The sequence below is a fragment of the Eptatretus burgeri genome, chromosome 2, assembly GCF_056783735.1.
Source record: "Eptatretus burgeri isolate ZD-2024b chromosome 2, Ebu_testis_v1, whole genome shotgun sequence".
Lineage (NCBI taxonomy): Eukaryota > Metazoa > Chordata > Myxini > Myxiniformes > Myxinidae > Eptatretus > Eptatretus burgeri.
The window spans coordinates 6,194,395-6,212,105 of record NC_140962.1 but is presented as its reverse complement, the minus strand read 5'-3'; the positions used below and the strand labels follow the sequence as shown (position 1 = coordinate 6,212,105).

Below are 17,711 nucleotides of genomic sequence, written 5' to 3'. Positions count from 1 at the left end.
TTTCATTACTATTAGTGAGCACATTTCATTACATTAAATTGCATTACATTACATGATAATATGAGAACTATTTCATGTCAGAAATCATGCTAAAATGCATCTCCAGCCATCTAGGATCCTCCGGCTTCCAGGGCCCGCCTTGGGCCCTGGACGCCGGCCATAGAGCTGCGCTCGCATCCCTCGCGGTGATGGTAACCTGCTGCTTTTTAATGGTAGCCTCCTACTCCAAAGAACAAGGAAACCCCTGCATGGCCATGAATATATAAGCAGGTCACATTTTATGAACCACGAATAGGCAGGGTCTGTGAATGGCGGAACCACGAATGTTGGGGTCCGACAGTATGGTACATTCACCTGCTCAAAGTTAAAATGTTGAATTCGTACCTTTATACCAAATAATACAATTTTATCGGTGTGTGCCATTGTCTTTTCTCAAATTGGTTCTTATTTTGCTGAAAACTTTTTCCACTACTGAATTGTTCAAAGTTACTGTTTTGGGAGTGGGGGTAGCTGGGGCACGAATATATCACTCGCACAACCCTGCACACATGTGGCGTGGCCTTGAATGAAAGATCAAATTACAGTCTTTGGTTGAATTTAAACCATGTGTGGGAAAATTACGTCCACACTAATCTAATGTTTCAACTAATCTTAATGTTTCCCTACTCCCTGTAATAATGATTCACAATACTAATGAATAACTTGCTAAAACAAATGATGACTAGAGCACAGACCACAAGAATGCCCCAATAAGATGACTCGGAACATGTACTAAAGCAATCATAAGACCACACTAAAGCCATGAGTCTGCATGACGAAGGGATCATTTGTCTCGTCAAAAATGCAAAAACGAAGAAAAAAAAGACAAAAACTTTCAATCTCAGATAGATAAGATTAACATTGGAAGGAAGATGCCATTTCTCCTCCATTGCTGGTGTAGCCACGGAGTGTTTGAAAATGGAGCCCAATGATGTGTTGCCGTCAGTGCACTGATATAGCATAGATCAAATAAAAAATAAATCATAGCATAGCCATTTCTCGGACCATAAATAGACCATAAATCAAAGAATAGGACTGTCTCAGTCTTCCTACTCTGCTGGTCTTGTCCATATTTTTCTCCAACTGCAACTGCCTGTGCCACAGACGATCTCTAATTCCATTGAACAACTGCAATCTCTTGCACAAGAATTGAAAAAGTGTCCCATCTCCCCACCTCCCCCCCCACACCCCCCTCCCCCACATCCGATCTGTTCCCTTCCCTTCCCAACCATATTACAATATAATCAGATGAGTCCTGTGCACGTGCTAAAAATCTCTCCCAATTCAATTTTTTTCGTGGGGTTTGGTGGCGGGGGGGGGGGGTTCACTTGGTGCTTTCCTGATTGTTCCAATTTTTTTATGAGTGACTAAGGTGTTGCATTACATTTGATGTGATATAAAGTTTTGTGTACTTTTGATGCAATATGAAATTATTTGTATATTATATATGGCTAATGCTTGTTGAGGTGAGATATTTATTCTCACGGTTAATATAAAGGTGACAATTTTGACAAGAATGGCACTCTGTAGAGCACATACCTCCACCAGGCTTAACGGTTTGCGTTTTGTTGCCAACTGATGGGCCGGATCTGCATCTGGACCTGAACCAAACTTTAATCGGCTTGTTTTTGTCACGTACCCAACCCAGCTTGTCTGAATCTGTCCAAAACTTTTTGCGATATCATGCTACATATAGTTTTTGGTCCTTTCTCTCGATGGTGAAGAATCACTTTTGAAATAAAATAATTCTTGTATCCGGATCTGCATTCGGATCTTCACCAAAATTGAATTAACTTGTCCTTGTCACACACCCAACCTGTCCACCAAGTTTCATCTGAATCCATCCAAAACTTTGTTATCCTGCTAACAGACAGGGGTGAAAACAAAAGGCTCCGTCCACCTTTGCTTGTGGAGGTAATAACACATGGTTTGTAGAGAAGGGGCTTTCACAAATGTTCTTAGTCTGGGTATGAAACTCAGAGGCTATACTATCTCAAGTGTCGTGCCCGTGTGTATCTATCTTTGTGTATCGCTTGTGCTTTGTCTTTTAAATGTTCCCAAGTTTGGACTACATCTGCCTGCTCATTGGATATGAATCATTCGAAGAACTTTGGATTTTGTGACATGGATAAATAGATGTTAAATTTATGGTGGTGCATAACATTGCATTTCAGATTAGGTTTTCTTTTCTTGGATGTTTTTCAAAACTAAAATACCAAACACTTGTTAACTCAAATTCATGGATATTCATTAATTGACCAACCCCACAAGAACATGGGAATAATTATCGCTGCTAATGAAGAAGAAGAAGAAGAAGAAGAAGAAGAATAAGTTGGATGCTAATGAGGGAGTAGAAATCGCTGTAAGGATGAAAAGTATCTTGGAATCGATGGAAAGAGTTTGGAGGTATCCTAACAAACAAGTATGTGCTAAGACCAGTAAGGGCAAGAGTATATTTAGTGTGACATTGTAATGCCAGCCTTATTGTATGGTCATGAAACTGACCATAAGTATGGAAGGTCAGTGAAGGATAGAAAGAATCGCTCGATGAGGATGCTACGATGGATGTGTGAAATTTCATTGAAGGATTAACGGCAGAGTGTAGATCTGAGAAATATGCTGAAAGAAATTACAGGATAGAGATCAAATTGAGAAAGAAGGCTTAGATCAGTGTTTCTCAAGGTGGGGCGTGGCAATATTTTGGTGGGGCATGAGGATTCAGAATTAATGAATCAATATATGATCGCTTTCATAGCTTTGCACTTACAAATTTTCAAATTTTCGCTTTGGCAAGGGAAGTATTGATAAATTTTCCTTCATCTTATTTAGTCGAATGTGGAGTTAGTGTTGTTACTGATTTGTTGCAAGTTATGAGAAATCGACTGAAAATCACGAAACGTGGTGATTTAAGGCTGAAACTGACAAAATTGGTTCCTCGAATCGAACAAATCTGCAGCCAGCGTCAAGGGCAGGGCTCCCATTTAAGTGAGTAGCAAATGAATAAATTTGCAATAAAGTTTTAATAAAGCCTTTTGAATACATATGTAGTATATACTGTGGTGTCTCCAATCATGGTGGGGCGTACGGTTTTTTTGAAAATCAAAGTGGGGTGTGGGACAAAAAAAGGTTGAGAAACACCTTTGGTTTGGTCATGTAGCCAGAAGTTGAGGGTGGCCAAAAAATGGGGGGGTCAATTTGATAACATTCAGTTATATTTGTCTGTGTGATCACTGCCATTATCCAAACACACTTGAATGTCTTCTTTCGTAATTTTCTGCATCGTGCTTCTGGGGATGCCCAGTAATACTGAGCGCTTACTGGTTGATTTCTTTGGAGATTGATCAATAGAAGTCTCAAGAACCTCAACATGTTTCAAGTGGGATACAGATTGACCACTTTATGGCACATCAAGAACACAACCTGTTGTAAAAGCTTTTATCTTTCCATTCTCGCAAAATCCTTGGCGTTGGTGCATCCTTTCCAAACTGTTCAAGAAACGCACGCCTGATGTCTGGGTCTTTGTTTGGTCTGTGTGTGTTCGTACATCCACACCAAGGCTACAAGCCTCTCTTCAATACTGTATGGACTTTGATCACATCCTAAATATGAGAAAAGAGATTATTAATTGTACACTGTAAGAATAATTTTTTTATCTTCCTTGACAAAAAGGAACATTCATCGTCTACTGATCCCCCACTTTGGAGCCATCCTATACAGAAAATGAACCCATTAAGAAGATCATGAATTTTGAAACAAATGGCAAAAGATGAAGAGGTAGGCCAAAGAAGACATGGCAGGAAAAAATGAGGTCTGAAGAAAGAAGATGCAAATGAAAGAACCACTTGTAGATATGTCATTGATTCGGATGTCATCAATCGACCAAACCCCCTAAATAGGGGAAAAGGCCATCAAACGAATATTATTATTATGATTATTATTGTTACCTCCGTCACTGAAAGTGGAAGGAGGTTGTTTTCACCTCTGTTTGTCGTCCAGTTCCACTGGATCAGGCATTGCGTGGCAAAGGAATGTGCTCTACCGAGTGCCCTTCCAGTTGTTGTTATGTTTTCACGTGACAAGTATTTTCTCAACTTGTTAAATATGAACTGTTAAATCTGTTTTGTGAAGAAATTTCCACTCTTTGGTTCAAATTATAATCGAGGTGAAATTTGACTGAAGGAGGACGTGACGAGGACTGAATTTTTTTCAGTTTCTTTTTTTTTTCTTCAAAAATTTGACTTTTTCCTTGAGGACTGAAAAGTTGATTCATGAGCAGCCAAAAGTGAACAACAAAAAAACAAAACCTGCAACTCTGCTTAGTTTTTCTTTTTAAGATTATTTTTAGTTATTGTGATAGAAAACAGCCATACTGTTATCTTAGGTAGACAGACTCCTTTCCTTTTATTGACAGGTGAGTTCTTTGTTCGTTCTTTTTTTCATCAAAACATTTACAAATGTTGTACTTGTGATCAACACTATAACTTGGCACAAGGACATCAAGGTCTTTTGATAACCTTGCATTCATGATGACTGCATTAAGCATCACCTGTCTCATACTGTTTTATATACCTGGACAGGTATTTGTGTAACAATGAGAACGATTTAAAGAAACACATCTTGAGGTTTCTGCTACTAATGTGATTTAACAGATTTCAACACCTCATAAACCTTTTAATAAAAACTTTATTCATTTTAGTTGCGTCTTTTAAACATTATAATGTTACCTCCGCTGCCGAAGGTGGACAGAGGTAGCATTTTCACCCGTCTGTTTGTCTGTAAGCAGGTTATCTCAAAAGGTTGTGGACGTATTCGGACAAAATTTGGTGGGCAGGTTGCGTTTGTGACGAGGACAAGCTGATTATATTTTCGTAAAGATCTGGATCCAGATAGTAGAATTAACAAAAAAAGAGAAGTGATTCTTCACCATTGAGAGATGGGGGAAAAAACGATATATTGTTATGAATTCGGATGCCTTGTGCACACAGACAGACAGCCGTCCCCTATAGCTCAGTGAAATCGGTAAGTGTGTGTTTCTGGTTAGGGTCCCGTCCCTAGTCTAGTGGGAATTCAATGTTCATGCGCTGCAGAGTTATTTTGATAGTCAGGGTTTTCTTTTATTTTTACATCCACACCATCTTCGCTCTCACAGCAACAACACTCTGCTCGTGGTATTCTTCGCGCGCTCGCCAGCAAGCGCGCGCGTGGGCGGAGTCGAACGTCGGCATGGCATCCCTCCTTAGCCAATCGGCAAGGAGCGGGCGTCTCCCTGTTTCCAACTAAACACGATCGCCATTAACCACGTGGCCAGAGGTGAGGTGGGCGGAGCCACAAACTCCTCCGCTCGGGACTCCGCCCAGAAGGGTGGGAGTTGCCCCGCCTACCGTGCGCCTGTCCAATGGAGGGCGGCCAGGGAATCGCGCGATGGTTCCTGCCAATCAAGAGGCGAGTGGTCAGGGAAAGAGGCCCTCCCTCCTAGAGAAAAAGGTTGGTGATTTTTGGACGAACGGCAGAGATTCATCTCGTCCTGTCGCCGGCGTCTGCTCTCATCTCGTCCTGTCGCTGGAGTCTGGTTCTCCGTCAGCTCGAGCACGTCTGGTCTGCTTGAGCGCGGAACGCATCTCTCGACGCTGAGCATGGAACGCATCCCTCGACGCTGCTCTAGTCTGCTGGAGCGCGGGTCGCCTCTCATCGACGCTGGGCTGGTCACATCTTGACGCCGGTCTGGTTCGCTCGTCTCGTCGAAGACTGCACGAAGCGGAAAGGTCCCTTTTGTTTCGTTTGGGTGTGCGTCTGTCTGTGGGCCCGTCTGTAAGTAGAAATTGTTAAGTGCTTACTATTTGTACATTGCGTGACTATATTTGGTGTTAATTCTGCTCTGTGTCTCCCCTTTCCCTATTGTAAATAAATCCCCTGTTAAATGTATCAGCTCGTTTCTGTGTTTTCTTCATTGGTTTAACATGGTGCATGTTGGGGAATTAAAGAAAGCCGTTGTTGCCGTAGTGGTGTGCATTTGGACCGACTGGACCTCGGTAACCATCTGCTCGGGTTACGCACGGGTCGAGCACGGAAACGACTCGTCCCGTTTGAGTTCCGTCGAGGGTGTGAATACTCGGTAGTTCGCCACGTGGGCCTCCAGGTATTTTGAAGTTTGGCAAATAACCCCGTACCATGTGGTTGATTTATTGACGATTCACGGTCCTGTAGGGGATCCGTACCCTCGGAGTTGTCCGAGGGTGACGATCTAGATTCTGGGTGTTTGGTGGAGCCGACCCAACTGCTCCACCTTGCGGTCGTGCTCTCAGCCGATGCCCGGCTCCACAACCATATAGCATGATATCTCAATTAAGTTGTGCACAGATTTGGACGAAACTTGGTGGACAGATTGAGTGTGTGATGAAGACGAATCTATTAGATTTTGCTGAAAATCCAAATCTGGATCTGGTTTGGAGAAATGTTTTTTTATTTTTTTTAAATCTTGAAAGTGAATCTTCACCATTCAGAGAATGTGCCAAAAATTATATATAGTATGATATTTCAAAAAGTTATCAATGAGTTGTGACAAAGCTAGGTGGATGAATGGGGTAGCTGACAAGAACGAGCTGATTAGATTTTGGTTCAGCCCCTGATCCAGGTACAGCTTATCAGTGGGATACAAAACGTAAACTGTTCAACTTGGTGGAGGGTAGGTTGAGTGTGTGACAAGGACGAACTTGTATCAAGTCAAGCCAGATTTGATATGTGACTTGCTACAGGTACCATATAAACCTGCAATAACCTTTTTCATGATCAGGTTGTCGGCGATGAAACAGTCTTCCCCACCAGATTTTCTGGTGAGGAGGGTGTATGGATATTGACATCCAGCAGGATTACCAAGAAAACCTGTCGAAGGGCGGAGGAGATCCTTGTGAGCTAACGGCCATCCATTTCTAGTGCTAATCTGTATCTGCGGACGTCCTCCTTCAGTTCGGTCACTTTTTTAGGAGGTTGGCAGGATTTGCATGTCGGCCACCAAAAAGCACTGGATTCCACAAAACTCACAAATGCAAAGAAAAATGAAAACCTACTCCATGGGAGAACCTCCCGTGCTCGCAGGGCAGCTCAGCGGATGACGGGATTGGGGCAAAGCCTTCGAGACCCACATTCCTTGATGGGAGGAAAAGCACGGGGTAAACTTCCTGGTCAGATTGCGGTGGTGTGTGGCATAGTGGTGCTGAGGTGTCGCCCACCAGACAACTGTCTCCTTGGGTTCACCTGAGGCGGTCCCTTCGGGTGGATGCCTGGAATGTCCTCCCCCTACGAGAGGATGTCTGTCTCTGTTATCATCTGAGCTCAAGCGTTTGAACATCCACATTGCAGCACACTCTGAGGTTCGGAGACCACATAGTGGCAAGATCATGGTGGGTGGTCACACCTATATTGGTCTGGTCGCTCTGATGGTTACCATGCCCAAGGAGTTGCTGTAGATGTATCCATTAAGCTGATTCCAATGATAATTGAGGTAACACCGGTCAATGAGCGTATTATGAGACAAAGGATTCGTCACTCCTTGGGTGTCGTTTCCTTGGTCTGTGTATATGCTCCGACTGAGGCGAGTGATCTCACCATGAAGGATGCATTCTCTGCCACATTTGATTCTGTGGTTGTGCAGTGCCCCTAGGTGAGATACTCTTCTAGTCTTGGGCAATTTCAATGCATCGACTGGAACTGATAGGGGTGGTTATGAGACGTGTGTTGGTCCCCATGGGTCTGGAACTGTGAACCAGAACAGCAACAAGTTCCTAGACTTTGCAAGAAGCTGCTAGTTTATGGTTTCAGTGCCCACAGGCTCATCGCCGTACTTGGTATTCCAATGCTGGCAGTGTGGCAAAAGAGATTGACCATGTGCTCGTTGTTGATGGTCGCTGGAGGATGATCCAGAACTGTAGGATCTACCGGAGTGCTCAGTTCCTCAATAATGACCACATGCTTGTTGTCGCAATTCTGAAGTTGCAGATTAAATTTGGAGGAATGGTACGATCCCAGCCTAGGCTGGATGTTGGCAAGCTCAAGGGTGAGAGGGTAGCTGAAGACTTTTCGAACAGGCTGAGCGGGGATTTTTTTTTTGGGGGGGGGTGGGGTTATGGGTGCTTTGCGGAATCCTTAACAGTTTGGAGTGCCTTCAAGACCACCATCCTTGATGTTGCCGATTGAGGTATTGGACCACACTGAATGGTGAAGAAGAATTTTGTCTTGAGGGACACTGCAAACAATTCCCATTAAGCCTGGCCCTGCGACTCTGGGCAGAGCGGAGCTGTTCACGGAGTTGAGGTGTAAAACTACGTGCACTGAGGGTGGACAAGGAGGCCTATGTGTGAGCAATCTGTGAGGGCATCACCTGTGCTAAAGCATCACCTGTGGTCAAGTGATTCTCATCCTGCTTACAGGGGAATTCGCGCATTGTGTTCATCCAAGCCCATCCCTCGGAGTACGGCAGTTTGAGCAGAGGATGGTAGGCTCTTGACAGAGGAGTCCGAAGTGGAGGCCTGCTGGCCCGGTTACTTTGAGTGGCTGTACCAGACTGATCCACCAGCTGTCGACTTGGATGTCAGGTGGTTACTTCCCGATTGCTGACCCTCCAATCAACTGTGATCCACCTTTGTTTGTGGAAACACAGGCTGCGGTGAACCGGTTGAAATGGGGGAAAATTCCTAGGTTCTGTGGCATCCATCTTGAACTTCTCAATGTTGAACTTCTCAATGCTGGTGGAAATGCTGTACTCATGTCGTTGCATGTAGTTTTGTGCTCTGCCTGGAATACAGGCATCATCCCAACTGACTGGAAGAGGGGCCTTGTTATCCCTCTCTGGAAAGGGAAGGGTGATCGCCAGGACTGCAGAAACTACCGAGGGGTGTTGCTGCTCTCAGTGCCGGGCAAGGTGTTTGTTCGGATAATTCTTGATAGAGTTCGCCACCATCTGGTTGAGCACCAGCACCCAGAGCAGTCAGGCTTTACACCAAAGAGGTCAACGATTGACCGTATCCTTGCTCTTCGGGTCCTCACCAAATGCAGACGAGAGTTTCGGCAGGGGCTGCTTGCAGCCTATGTTGATATCTGCAAAGCGTTGAATTCAGTGAATCAGGTGAGGATTCTTGGTTTTCGTGGGGTGCCACTAAGACTGATCAATCTGATGTCTGAACGACACTCTGGTACTGAGAGTGCTGTGAGATGTGGTGATACCATCTCCAACTTATTTGCAGTTGTTGCTGGAGTTCGTCAGGGGTGTGTACTGGCCCCCACACTTTTCAGCACTTGTATGGACTGGATTCTGGGGAGGATATCAAAGAGATCAAACTGTGGTGCATCGCTTGGGAATGTCAAGATCTCTGACCTTAATTTCACAGATGATGTAGTCATCTTTGTGGAGACTCTAGATATCCTTTTGGGGGCCCTCGAGGTGCTGAATGAGGAATATGAGCCGCTGGGATTAGGAGTTTCCTGGGTCAAAACTAAGATCCTGGCTTTCAGTGACATATTGGATGTTGCTATTTTATCTGTACCTGTTTGTGGTGAGGATGTTGAGGTCAGGCAGAGATTGACTTACCTTGGCAGTTATATTCATGTCTTTGCTGGCTGTGAGCCAGAGGTCAATAGACATCTGGGTCGGGCCTGGGGAGTCGTGTATTCACTAGATCATGGGGTGTGGCACTGTTGATAGCTGTGCAGGACGACGAAAGTCTGAGTCTTCAGGTCCTTGGTGCTTCCAGTCTTGCTCTGCGGATGTGAAACTTGGACACTGACCAGGGATTTGAGACAGAGATTTAATTCCTTTGGTACCAGGTCTTTTCAGAGAATCCTTGGCTATCACTGGTCGGACTTTGTGTCCAATGAGCGGTTGCTGAGAGAGATTCAAATGAGATTCGTTACCTGCATAGTCCGTGAGCTTCAGTTGCGGCTGTATGTACATGTGGCTCAATTTTTCTTCACCCTTTTCTTCACTGTTGAGAGATGGGGATAATGTAATATATAGCATGATATCAAAATGTTGTGGATGGATTTGGATGAAACTTGGTGGACAGGTTGGGTGTGTGACCACAACAAATTGATTCGATTTTGGTGAAGATCCGAATCCAGATCTGGATACGAGAATTGTTTAGTTTTAAAAAGTGATTCTTCACCATTGAGAGATCAGGTCAAAAACGATACACAGCATGATATTTCAAAACCGTATTGGGCCCGATGATATGTTCTCGTAGATGAGGAATTGCATGGCGGAGGTATGCGCTCTTCCGAGTGTCCTCCTCGTCAAATGTTTGGTGATCTTTTCAAACATTTGAACATCTGTGAAACTTTAATTCCACAAATGCTCAATGATTTTTATTTCAAAAAACTATGTGCTTAAACCCTTGGATTTCATCTCCACAAACAACATTTGACGACGATAGCGTGTGTAACTTGCTGTACTCCAATTGTTTTCTCAGCTTACCTGAGGAGTATCGGGTAGGAAAGGCTCTTGGAGCTGTGGAGGCCATTCGAGAAGATCCATGTACGAGTACAAGCATTCTTATGGGATACACTCGTGGACTGCTGTTACTCTGGGATTTAAATCGTAGATGCTTGCAACGTTGTCTTCCAGGAACACAGGTTGGCAGTTCCTTCACATATCTCAGTTTGGCTTTTGTATTTATCATTGGTATGTTATTCTTACATCAAGCTGTCTTTGTCTGCTCTGTTTCTTGTGCAATCTTCTAAAATGACAGCTGAGCTGCATTGTAGTGTCTGCACACTGCATTTCATTAACAGCGTGTCTAGTTCCTCATTTCAACAAGGGAAAAATATTTTGCAACCAACAAAGATCACATTTCATTGAATTGTTGGCATTTAAGGAACCATCTGCTTTGGTTTGTACGAGGGCTGTACCGAAAGCTTTGAGCATGCTTATTGAACACTAAAACAAAGCTGCATGTAAGAAAACTGATATTGTCAATATTAAATGGACATACCACATTACTTTTCTACAAAATTTCCAAAACGATCCATGCAGTTCTACCAGCACTGCACGAGCTTAAAAATCCCGTTCAGGTCGAAGTCCTTTTCAACACTTCACAACCTGTTACGCATGGCTATCTGGACTGCCTCATTTTCATCGTGCTGGTCTCTCGTGTGATCTCTCAAGATCCCGAACAGATGGTCAGCCGAGGAGGCCAAGTCTGGACTGTGCGGGGTAGGTCAAGGGGGTGGACGGTTCCCCAACTCCCCCGTAAATAAACCGGTATGCATTACTCAGCATCACAGAAGGAGGTTCCCATAACTTTTCTGGTGGAGGGTACTCTTTTGGCCTTCTTCTTTTTTTTGACAATGTATGGTGATGTCATTCCATGCTTTGCTACTTGGTTTCTGTGTGGAAATGGTGGAACCAGCTTTCATCACCACTTCGCAGTCACAATACGGAACAGGAAGTCATCGCCCTCAGCGGCATGTCATTGAAGCAACTGTGATGACACGTCCGTACATGCGTTTTTATGTGCCTCCGTAAGCAAGTGGGGAACACACTGGGAACAAACTTTCTGAGAGTCCAAGGTTGCCATCATCTCCTTTACAACATGGTGTTCAATGCCAAGTTGTGCTTTGATCTCTCTAACCATCACCCCCTGGTCCTCACTGATGAGCGCATGAACTTTTTGCTCGTTGCGTTCAATTGTGGCGCTTCTTGGCCAACCACAGAGTGGCTGATAAGTGGTCATAAATATATATATATATATTCATATATAATCTTATCCAGCTGAGTGTAGTCGATTAGGTGAGAGTTGATACAATCTACCCAGCTTGAAGAGGAATGTCAATTCCTACTTCCTACATCTTTGAGGTTATCTTGCATTTCACCTGACTTCTGCGACTTCCTGTGTATTGGATGTTTTTTTTTTTGTTATTTTTCTCTTTCTTTTATTCTGTTTTGCTTTATCCTTATCTTTATCTAATCTTCCCTTAGGGCTTAGCCCCTTACCTAGAGTGGCTTAATGCCGTGTTTGGAAGGTTTTCCATTGAAGAAAAATGGATTGTGGGAACGCTAATGGTGGACATGCACAGAGTCTGTGTGTTTATTTTGGAATGGATAGATGGAAACATGTCTCCAATAACTCATGTTCTACTATATGCGGCACAAACATGTAAAATCCACTGATGCTCATAACTTTTGGTACGACCCTCGCACACAAGGAAATATAAATTATGCAAAACATATTTGAAAGTTGATATTATTTATGTATTACATTTCTACTATGCTGATTTAATATCTATCGGACATGTTTTGTGTTCCATTTTGATGTTCAGTTTCTTGGAGTTTTGATGCAGTTTCTTTAATTTAAACACTTTCATTTCACTTTCCTGGATCCATGGTTGAGCAGCAACTGGAGAGTGTGCACTGGTCTCGCAGTGGGCAGCAAGTGACATGTTCATATAGTGATGGCAGCTACCAGGAGTGGAGTTTGGATGATTCTGAGGAGCAGAAGGTTCCATCTCTGCTTTATGGTAAGATCCGACCCTTTACTTCCAGGAGAGTGAAGTCGCTGTTTTCTTCTTGTGAATAAAATATGCAAAGGTATTATGAGGATTTTATTGATTGGTTCATTTCCACAAGTGGCTGGTCGGGTAACCCAGAGGTATGGACACTCGCGTTTGAGCTGTCTTGCCGTCGTCTGATTGGAAGTTTAAATTGGCTGTCCCATCTGCCATTATTAGTTGGCGAACGTTAAAGATCACACAGTGTCGGCGAAGTCGGTGAGCTTTCGCCGACACTCTGGGGAAATTACAAATTTCTACCCTGACTGACTGCTAGGAAGGCAATGGCAAACCACCCAGCATAACCCATGCTAAGGAACTACTTTGCTGCACCAACGCTCTGTAAAGAGTATGGTACATATCATCTCATCTCCATTGTCATCGGTTTGTATCGTGAGCAGCAATGTATCTTGGAACTTTATTTGTACCTACTGATGGCAGTATTTTAATTATACTCAAATTCAACAGGAAACGGTGAAATAAAGGGGCAAAGTTGTTGATTATTTAGACCTTAGAGGATGATTAACCCGAGCAAAATTGGTTATCCGTGTGGATGAAGAACCAAGTTCAACCTGCCATCATTTGCAACACTGTTGTTTTTATTAAACTGACTCGCAGAGTGTGGGCCATCTTGTTCCAAGCATGCAACATGCTTTTCTGACACGTACCTTTTTTGGGCACCCTATAGGCAACTCACAGCTCCGTATAAGCCAACCCCCCTCCCCCAGGTTACGCGCATGAAGCAAAACCATACTTATTGCTTATAATTTATAACTCCTCACTGGATTGGAAAACGTGGGGACAGGAATACTGCACTGTAAATGGTAGACACTTGCAATACCCTCCCACACCTTGAGGCGGTGCTACACGATACACATTTACATAGTTAATTTGTCACCCCTCGAAGGACGACTTACTTCGAAGTCTTTAGAGTATTTTGGGGCCTTGGGGTACTTTAAGTTGAGTACTTCAGGTTACAGTTGTGGGTGGCATCAGGTCAGCTGTCTAATGCGTGAAGAGCAGACATGCATATGTACATCCATCCATCCATACATACATACATAATCACAAACACTTGCTCCATTATATGTAGATTTTTGTTTTTCATTATGAAATGTTCCTTTGATGTTATGTTGACCCGTGTTTGTAAACATGTTCATTTAGCCAGTCACGTAAAATTTTCTTCATTGTGCTTTCTGTTGTAGGGCCGTACCCTTGTAAAGCTATCACGAAGATCCAACGGTTCATCACAAGTGGGTATGTATTTTGTGATGTAATATATACATGTGCAAGAGGGCATCCACATGTTGATTACAAAAAGTGGGAAGAGGGGAGGAAGAAAAGGCCTAATTCCACCATTGTTTTGTAATCTATATATTTTGCATGATGATGTCCAGTGATAAATTTCCAACTTAAATCAATGTTTGTGAACATCTTATCAGGCAGCATTTTTTCGGTTATTTCTCCAAAATAAGGTCAGAGTGAGTCTTGATGTCTGGCCATCCATCATTTAACTTTGATTAAAACATCTCCTCACAAACTACCTGACCGATGGGGACAAAATTTGTGATGATTCATCAGGACAGCAAGGTCTCATGGGGTTGTGCCCCCCCCCAAATCTGGATGCACCCCCTAAACTAAAATATCCCCTATTGTTGCCCCAAATATTGGTATTTTATTCAAAAATCTTCTTCACAGAAACCACCAGACAGGTTGAGACCAAACTCACCACAAGGCATTGAGACCATGCCCAAACATGAAGTTGTGCTCCTCATGTCATGTATGCCTGGTGTTGGCTTAAGGGTTAGGGTGGCAGGCTTTGGATCCTAAAGTCCTGAGTTCAAATCCCACTCAGTTCTTGAATTAATACCAGGTGGGGTTAACTCTGCCTGTCATCCTTCCGAGGTCGGCATAATGAGTGCCAGCATGCTGGTATCCTGTGTCGGAGTGGCGACCCTTCCAGGATTGTGCCCAATAACCAAGGAGACTACTTAAGCAGCACCAATGCTCTGCACAGAGTATGGTCCCAATCTCCTTTCCTCCTCCTTCTCATGTCTGTGTCTCCCTTATACAGGGGGCACTGGGCCCCTCCCCGAATCCCTCATTTTCACTAAAACTTCTCCACAACTACCTGAGCGATTATTGAACAAATTTAGTACAATGCATAAGGACGGTGAGGTCTCATGGGGTTGTGCTCCCCATCCAGATCCACACATTTGAGAGGGGGTGGAAAGGGGTTTTTGCCTCGAATGTTGGTATTTCATTCAAAAATCTTCTCAGAAACAACGAGGACACTCAGTAGAACGCATACAACCGCCACGTAATTCCTGATCTAAGAGAACATATCAGGCCCATTACATTTTTGAAATATCATTCAATATATCATTTTGGGCCCTATCTCTCAATGGTGTAGAATTACTTTAAAAATTAAATAATTCTTGTATGCAGTTCTGGATTCGGATCTTCACCAAAATCGAATCGACTTGTCATGGTCACACACCCAACCTGTTCTCCAAGTTTCATCCGAGTCCGTCCACAACCTTTTGAAATGCCATGCCACATATTCGTTTAAATCTATCTCGCAATGGTGAAGAAGCACTTCAAAAATTCTAGTCGTCGGATCCGGATCTGGATCTTCACCAACATCTCATCAGTTTGTCGTTGTCACACACCTAACCTGCCCACCAAATTTTATCCGGATCTGTGCACAACTTTTTGAGATATCCTGCACACAGACAAGCAGGCAGACAAACAAACATACAAGACGACGACGACGATGACTATGAATTCAGTGACCGTCTTCAAATTTCAAATCAATTGGATGAAAATTGAGAATTTTAGAAATACCTCCTTAGTTGTTGACCTTAGACCTATGTTGAACTTTTGTTCTTTGTTGACCTAAAAAGCAATTGGCTGGTTGAATTCAGTGACCTGAAATGTAAATCCTCTTCAAATTTCAAGTCGATCGGATGAAAATTGAGGATTTTAGAAATCTCACCTTAGTTGTTAACCTTTGGCCTATGTTGACCTTTTGACCTCAAAAATGATAAGCTTCTTCTTAATGACAAACTCTACCATGTGGTGAAGTTGAGTGAAGATCGGTTTAAAATTGTGACCTGTAGGTGACAGACAGACAGGCACAGACTGAATTGACTGACCAATATACTTGAAAAATCTTCGATTTTGCAAGTAACTAGAAGGGCACTCGGTAGAACGCATACCACTGTCCCATAATGCTTGATCCACAAGAACATATTGGGCCCAATACATTTTTGAACTAGAGGGGGAGCACTCGGTAGAGTGCATTACCTCCGCCGCCAATACTGCTGGGTCACTTAAGTGACCCTGATATCCTATTCATTGTAGGTCAAAACGGATCAGACCCTACTGAACCACGATTGAATAAACTAAACTAGATCGACGCGCATGTAGAAATGCCAAAAAAAAAAAAAATCGAAATTTTTTTGAAAAAAAAATTGCAAATTTTTTTTTTCCTCTAACAAATTTTTTTTGGGGGGGGTTGGAAATCACTTAAATAAAACATGAAGAAATGCAAAAACAAAAATTCTAATATTTTTTCAAAATGGCCGCCATAGTGGCCATCTTGGACTTTGGACCAAGTCCAAAATCTAATGGCATGATCTTTGGACCATACCTAATCCCCCCCACCAAGTTTCGTCGAAATCCGTTGAGGAGTTTTTCCGCAATACTGTTCACAAAAAAAACAAACAAACAAACAGACGGGTGAAAACGGTAATCTCCGTCCATCTTCGATGGCGGAGGTTAAATATCATTCTATGCAGTGCGATATCGTTTTTGGCCCAATCTCTCAATGGTGAAGAATCACTTTAACAATTAAATAATTCTCATCTCCAGATCCGAATTCGGATCTTCACCAAAATCTAATCAGTTTCTCCTTTTCACACACCAAACCTGTCCACAAAATTTAATCCAGATCCGTCCACAACTTTTTGAGATATCGTGTACACAAACAGACAAAACAACAGACACAAACAAGAAGAAGGCGTCGTGCAGAGCTCGATACTTGCAAAATCCAAAAAACAAATTTGACCTCAAAAAGAGTTGTGGGTTGAATTCAATGACCAAATATGCAGCTCCTCTTCAAATTGCAAGTGAATCGGATGAAAATTGACAATTTAAAAAATTCAGCCAATGTTGACCTTTTGACCGATGTGGACCTCCAAAATAATTGGCGGTTCAATTCAGTGACCTGAAATATAAATCCTCTTCAGATTTCAAGTCATTCGGATGAAAATTGAGGATTTTAGAAATACCACCTTAGTTGTTGACCTTTTGGTCAATGTTGATCTCAAAAATAATTGGCTTGTTGAATTGAGTGACCTGAAATATATAAATCCTGTAAAGTGAAGTAAATATTTACACACTGGCTATTCTAGTTATTTTCAAAATCTCGGTTTATGGAAAAGCAAGGGGACAGGGAAAAAAGGCAAAATTGTATACTGCCAGGAAGGCAATGGGACCACAGCTCGATAAGCAAGGGAATGAATGGGCAGACAGAGGATAGACGACACGATGACCTGCAAGTAAGAGGTTTGGGTTATATCGGGTTAATGGTGGGAGAAAGTGGGTGGGGATCGCAAAAGAACTGTTGGTGTACTTCTTAATTTGTAGTCGAATGAAGGAAGAAGCCGAATGAACGATCTCCCGAAGGCAGTTGCACAAACAGGGGAAAATAGTGGAGCTGAATGGAAAGCATGTGTTTTAAGTGGTTACTGGAAGTGTACGTGTGTTCTCCAGGAGTTGAGGTTGGTAGGTTTACTGCAAGAGCAGAGATTGTTTGATTGGAGGAAAGTTGGTTAAAAAAAAAAAAATGAAATAGAGGCCATCAGACCTGTCTGTGATGAGAGGAACATGTATTGTGCTTCGGGCTCATCGTGGGAGATTCCAATAATGTTGAGAGCTCGAGATGCCATCAATTTCAGGAAAGACGCATGTTGTGAATGTGGGACCCCAGCCCATAGGTGAGAGCAGTACTACAATGAGCTAAAGGCCCTGTATCAAATGTGAGTAGTTGTATTTTGAGGAATTATTTGAAATATTGGAGGATGCCAAGTCTGTGGCTGGCTTTGGAGGGAAGCTATGCTATATTGTCTGCC

The 17,711-nt window shown here is 43.0% G+C and overlaps 1 protein-coding gene across 4 annotated transcripts in view; it reads left to right on the top strand.

Annotated features, from left to right (window-relative positions):
- LOC147031314 (lethal(2) giant larvae protein homolog 1-like) overlaps nucleotides 1–17,711 on the top strand; it is a 152,678-nt gene that overhangs the window by 66,228 nt on the left and 68,739 nt on the right. For all 4 annotated transcript variants that reach the window (XM_085861592.1, XM_085861575.1, XM_085861585.1 and 1 more), the window contains 3 exons: nucleotides 10,497–10,659; nucleotides 12,420–12,543; nucleotides 13,779–13,830. In XM_085861592.1, the coding sequence (XP_085717718.1) occupies nucleotides 10,497–10,659; nucleotides 12,420–12,543; nucleotides 13,779–13,830 (339 nt within the window). The remainder of the gene's footprint in view (nucleotides 1–10,496; nucleotides 10,660–12,419; nucleotides 12,544–13,778; nucleotides 13,831–17,711) is intronic.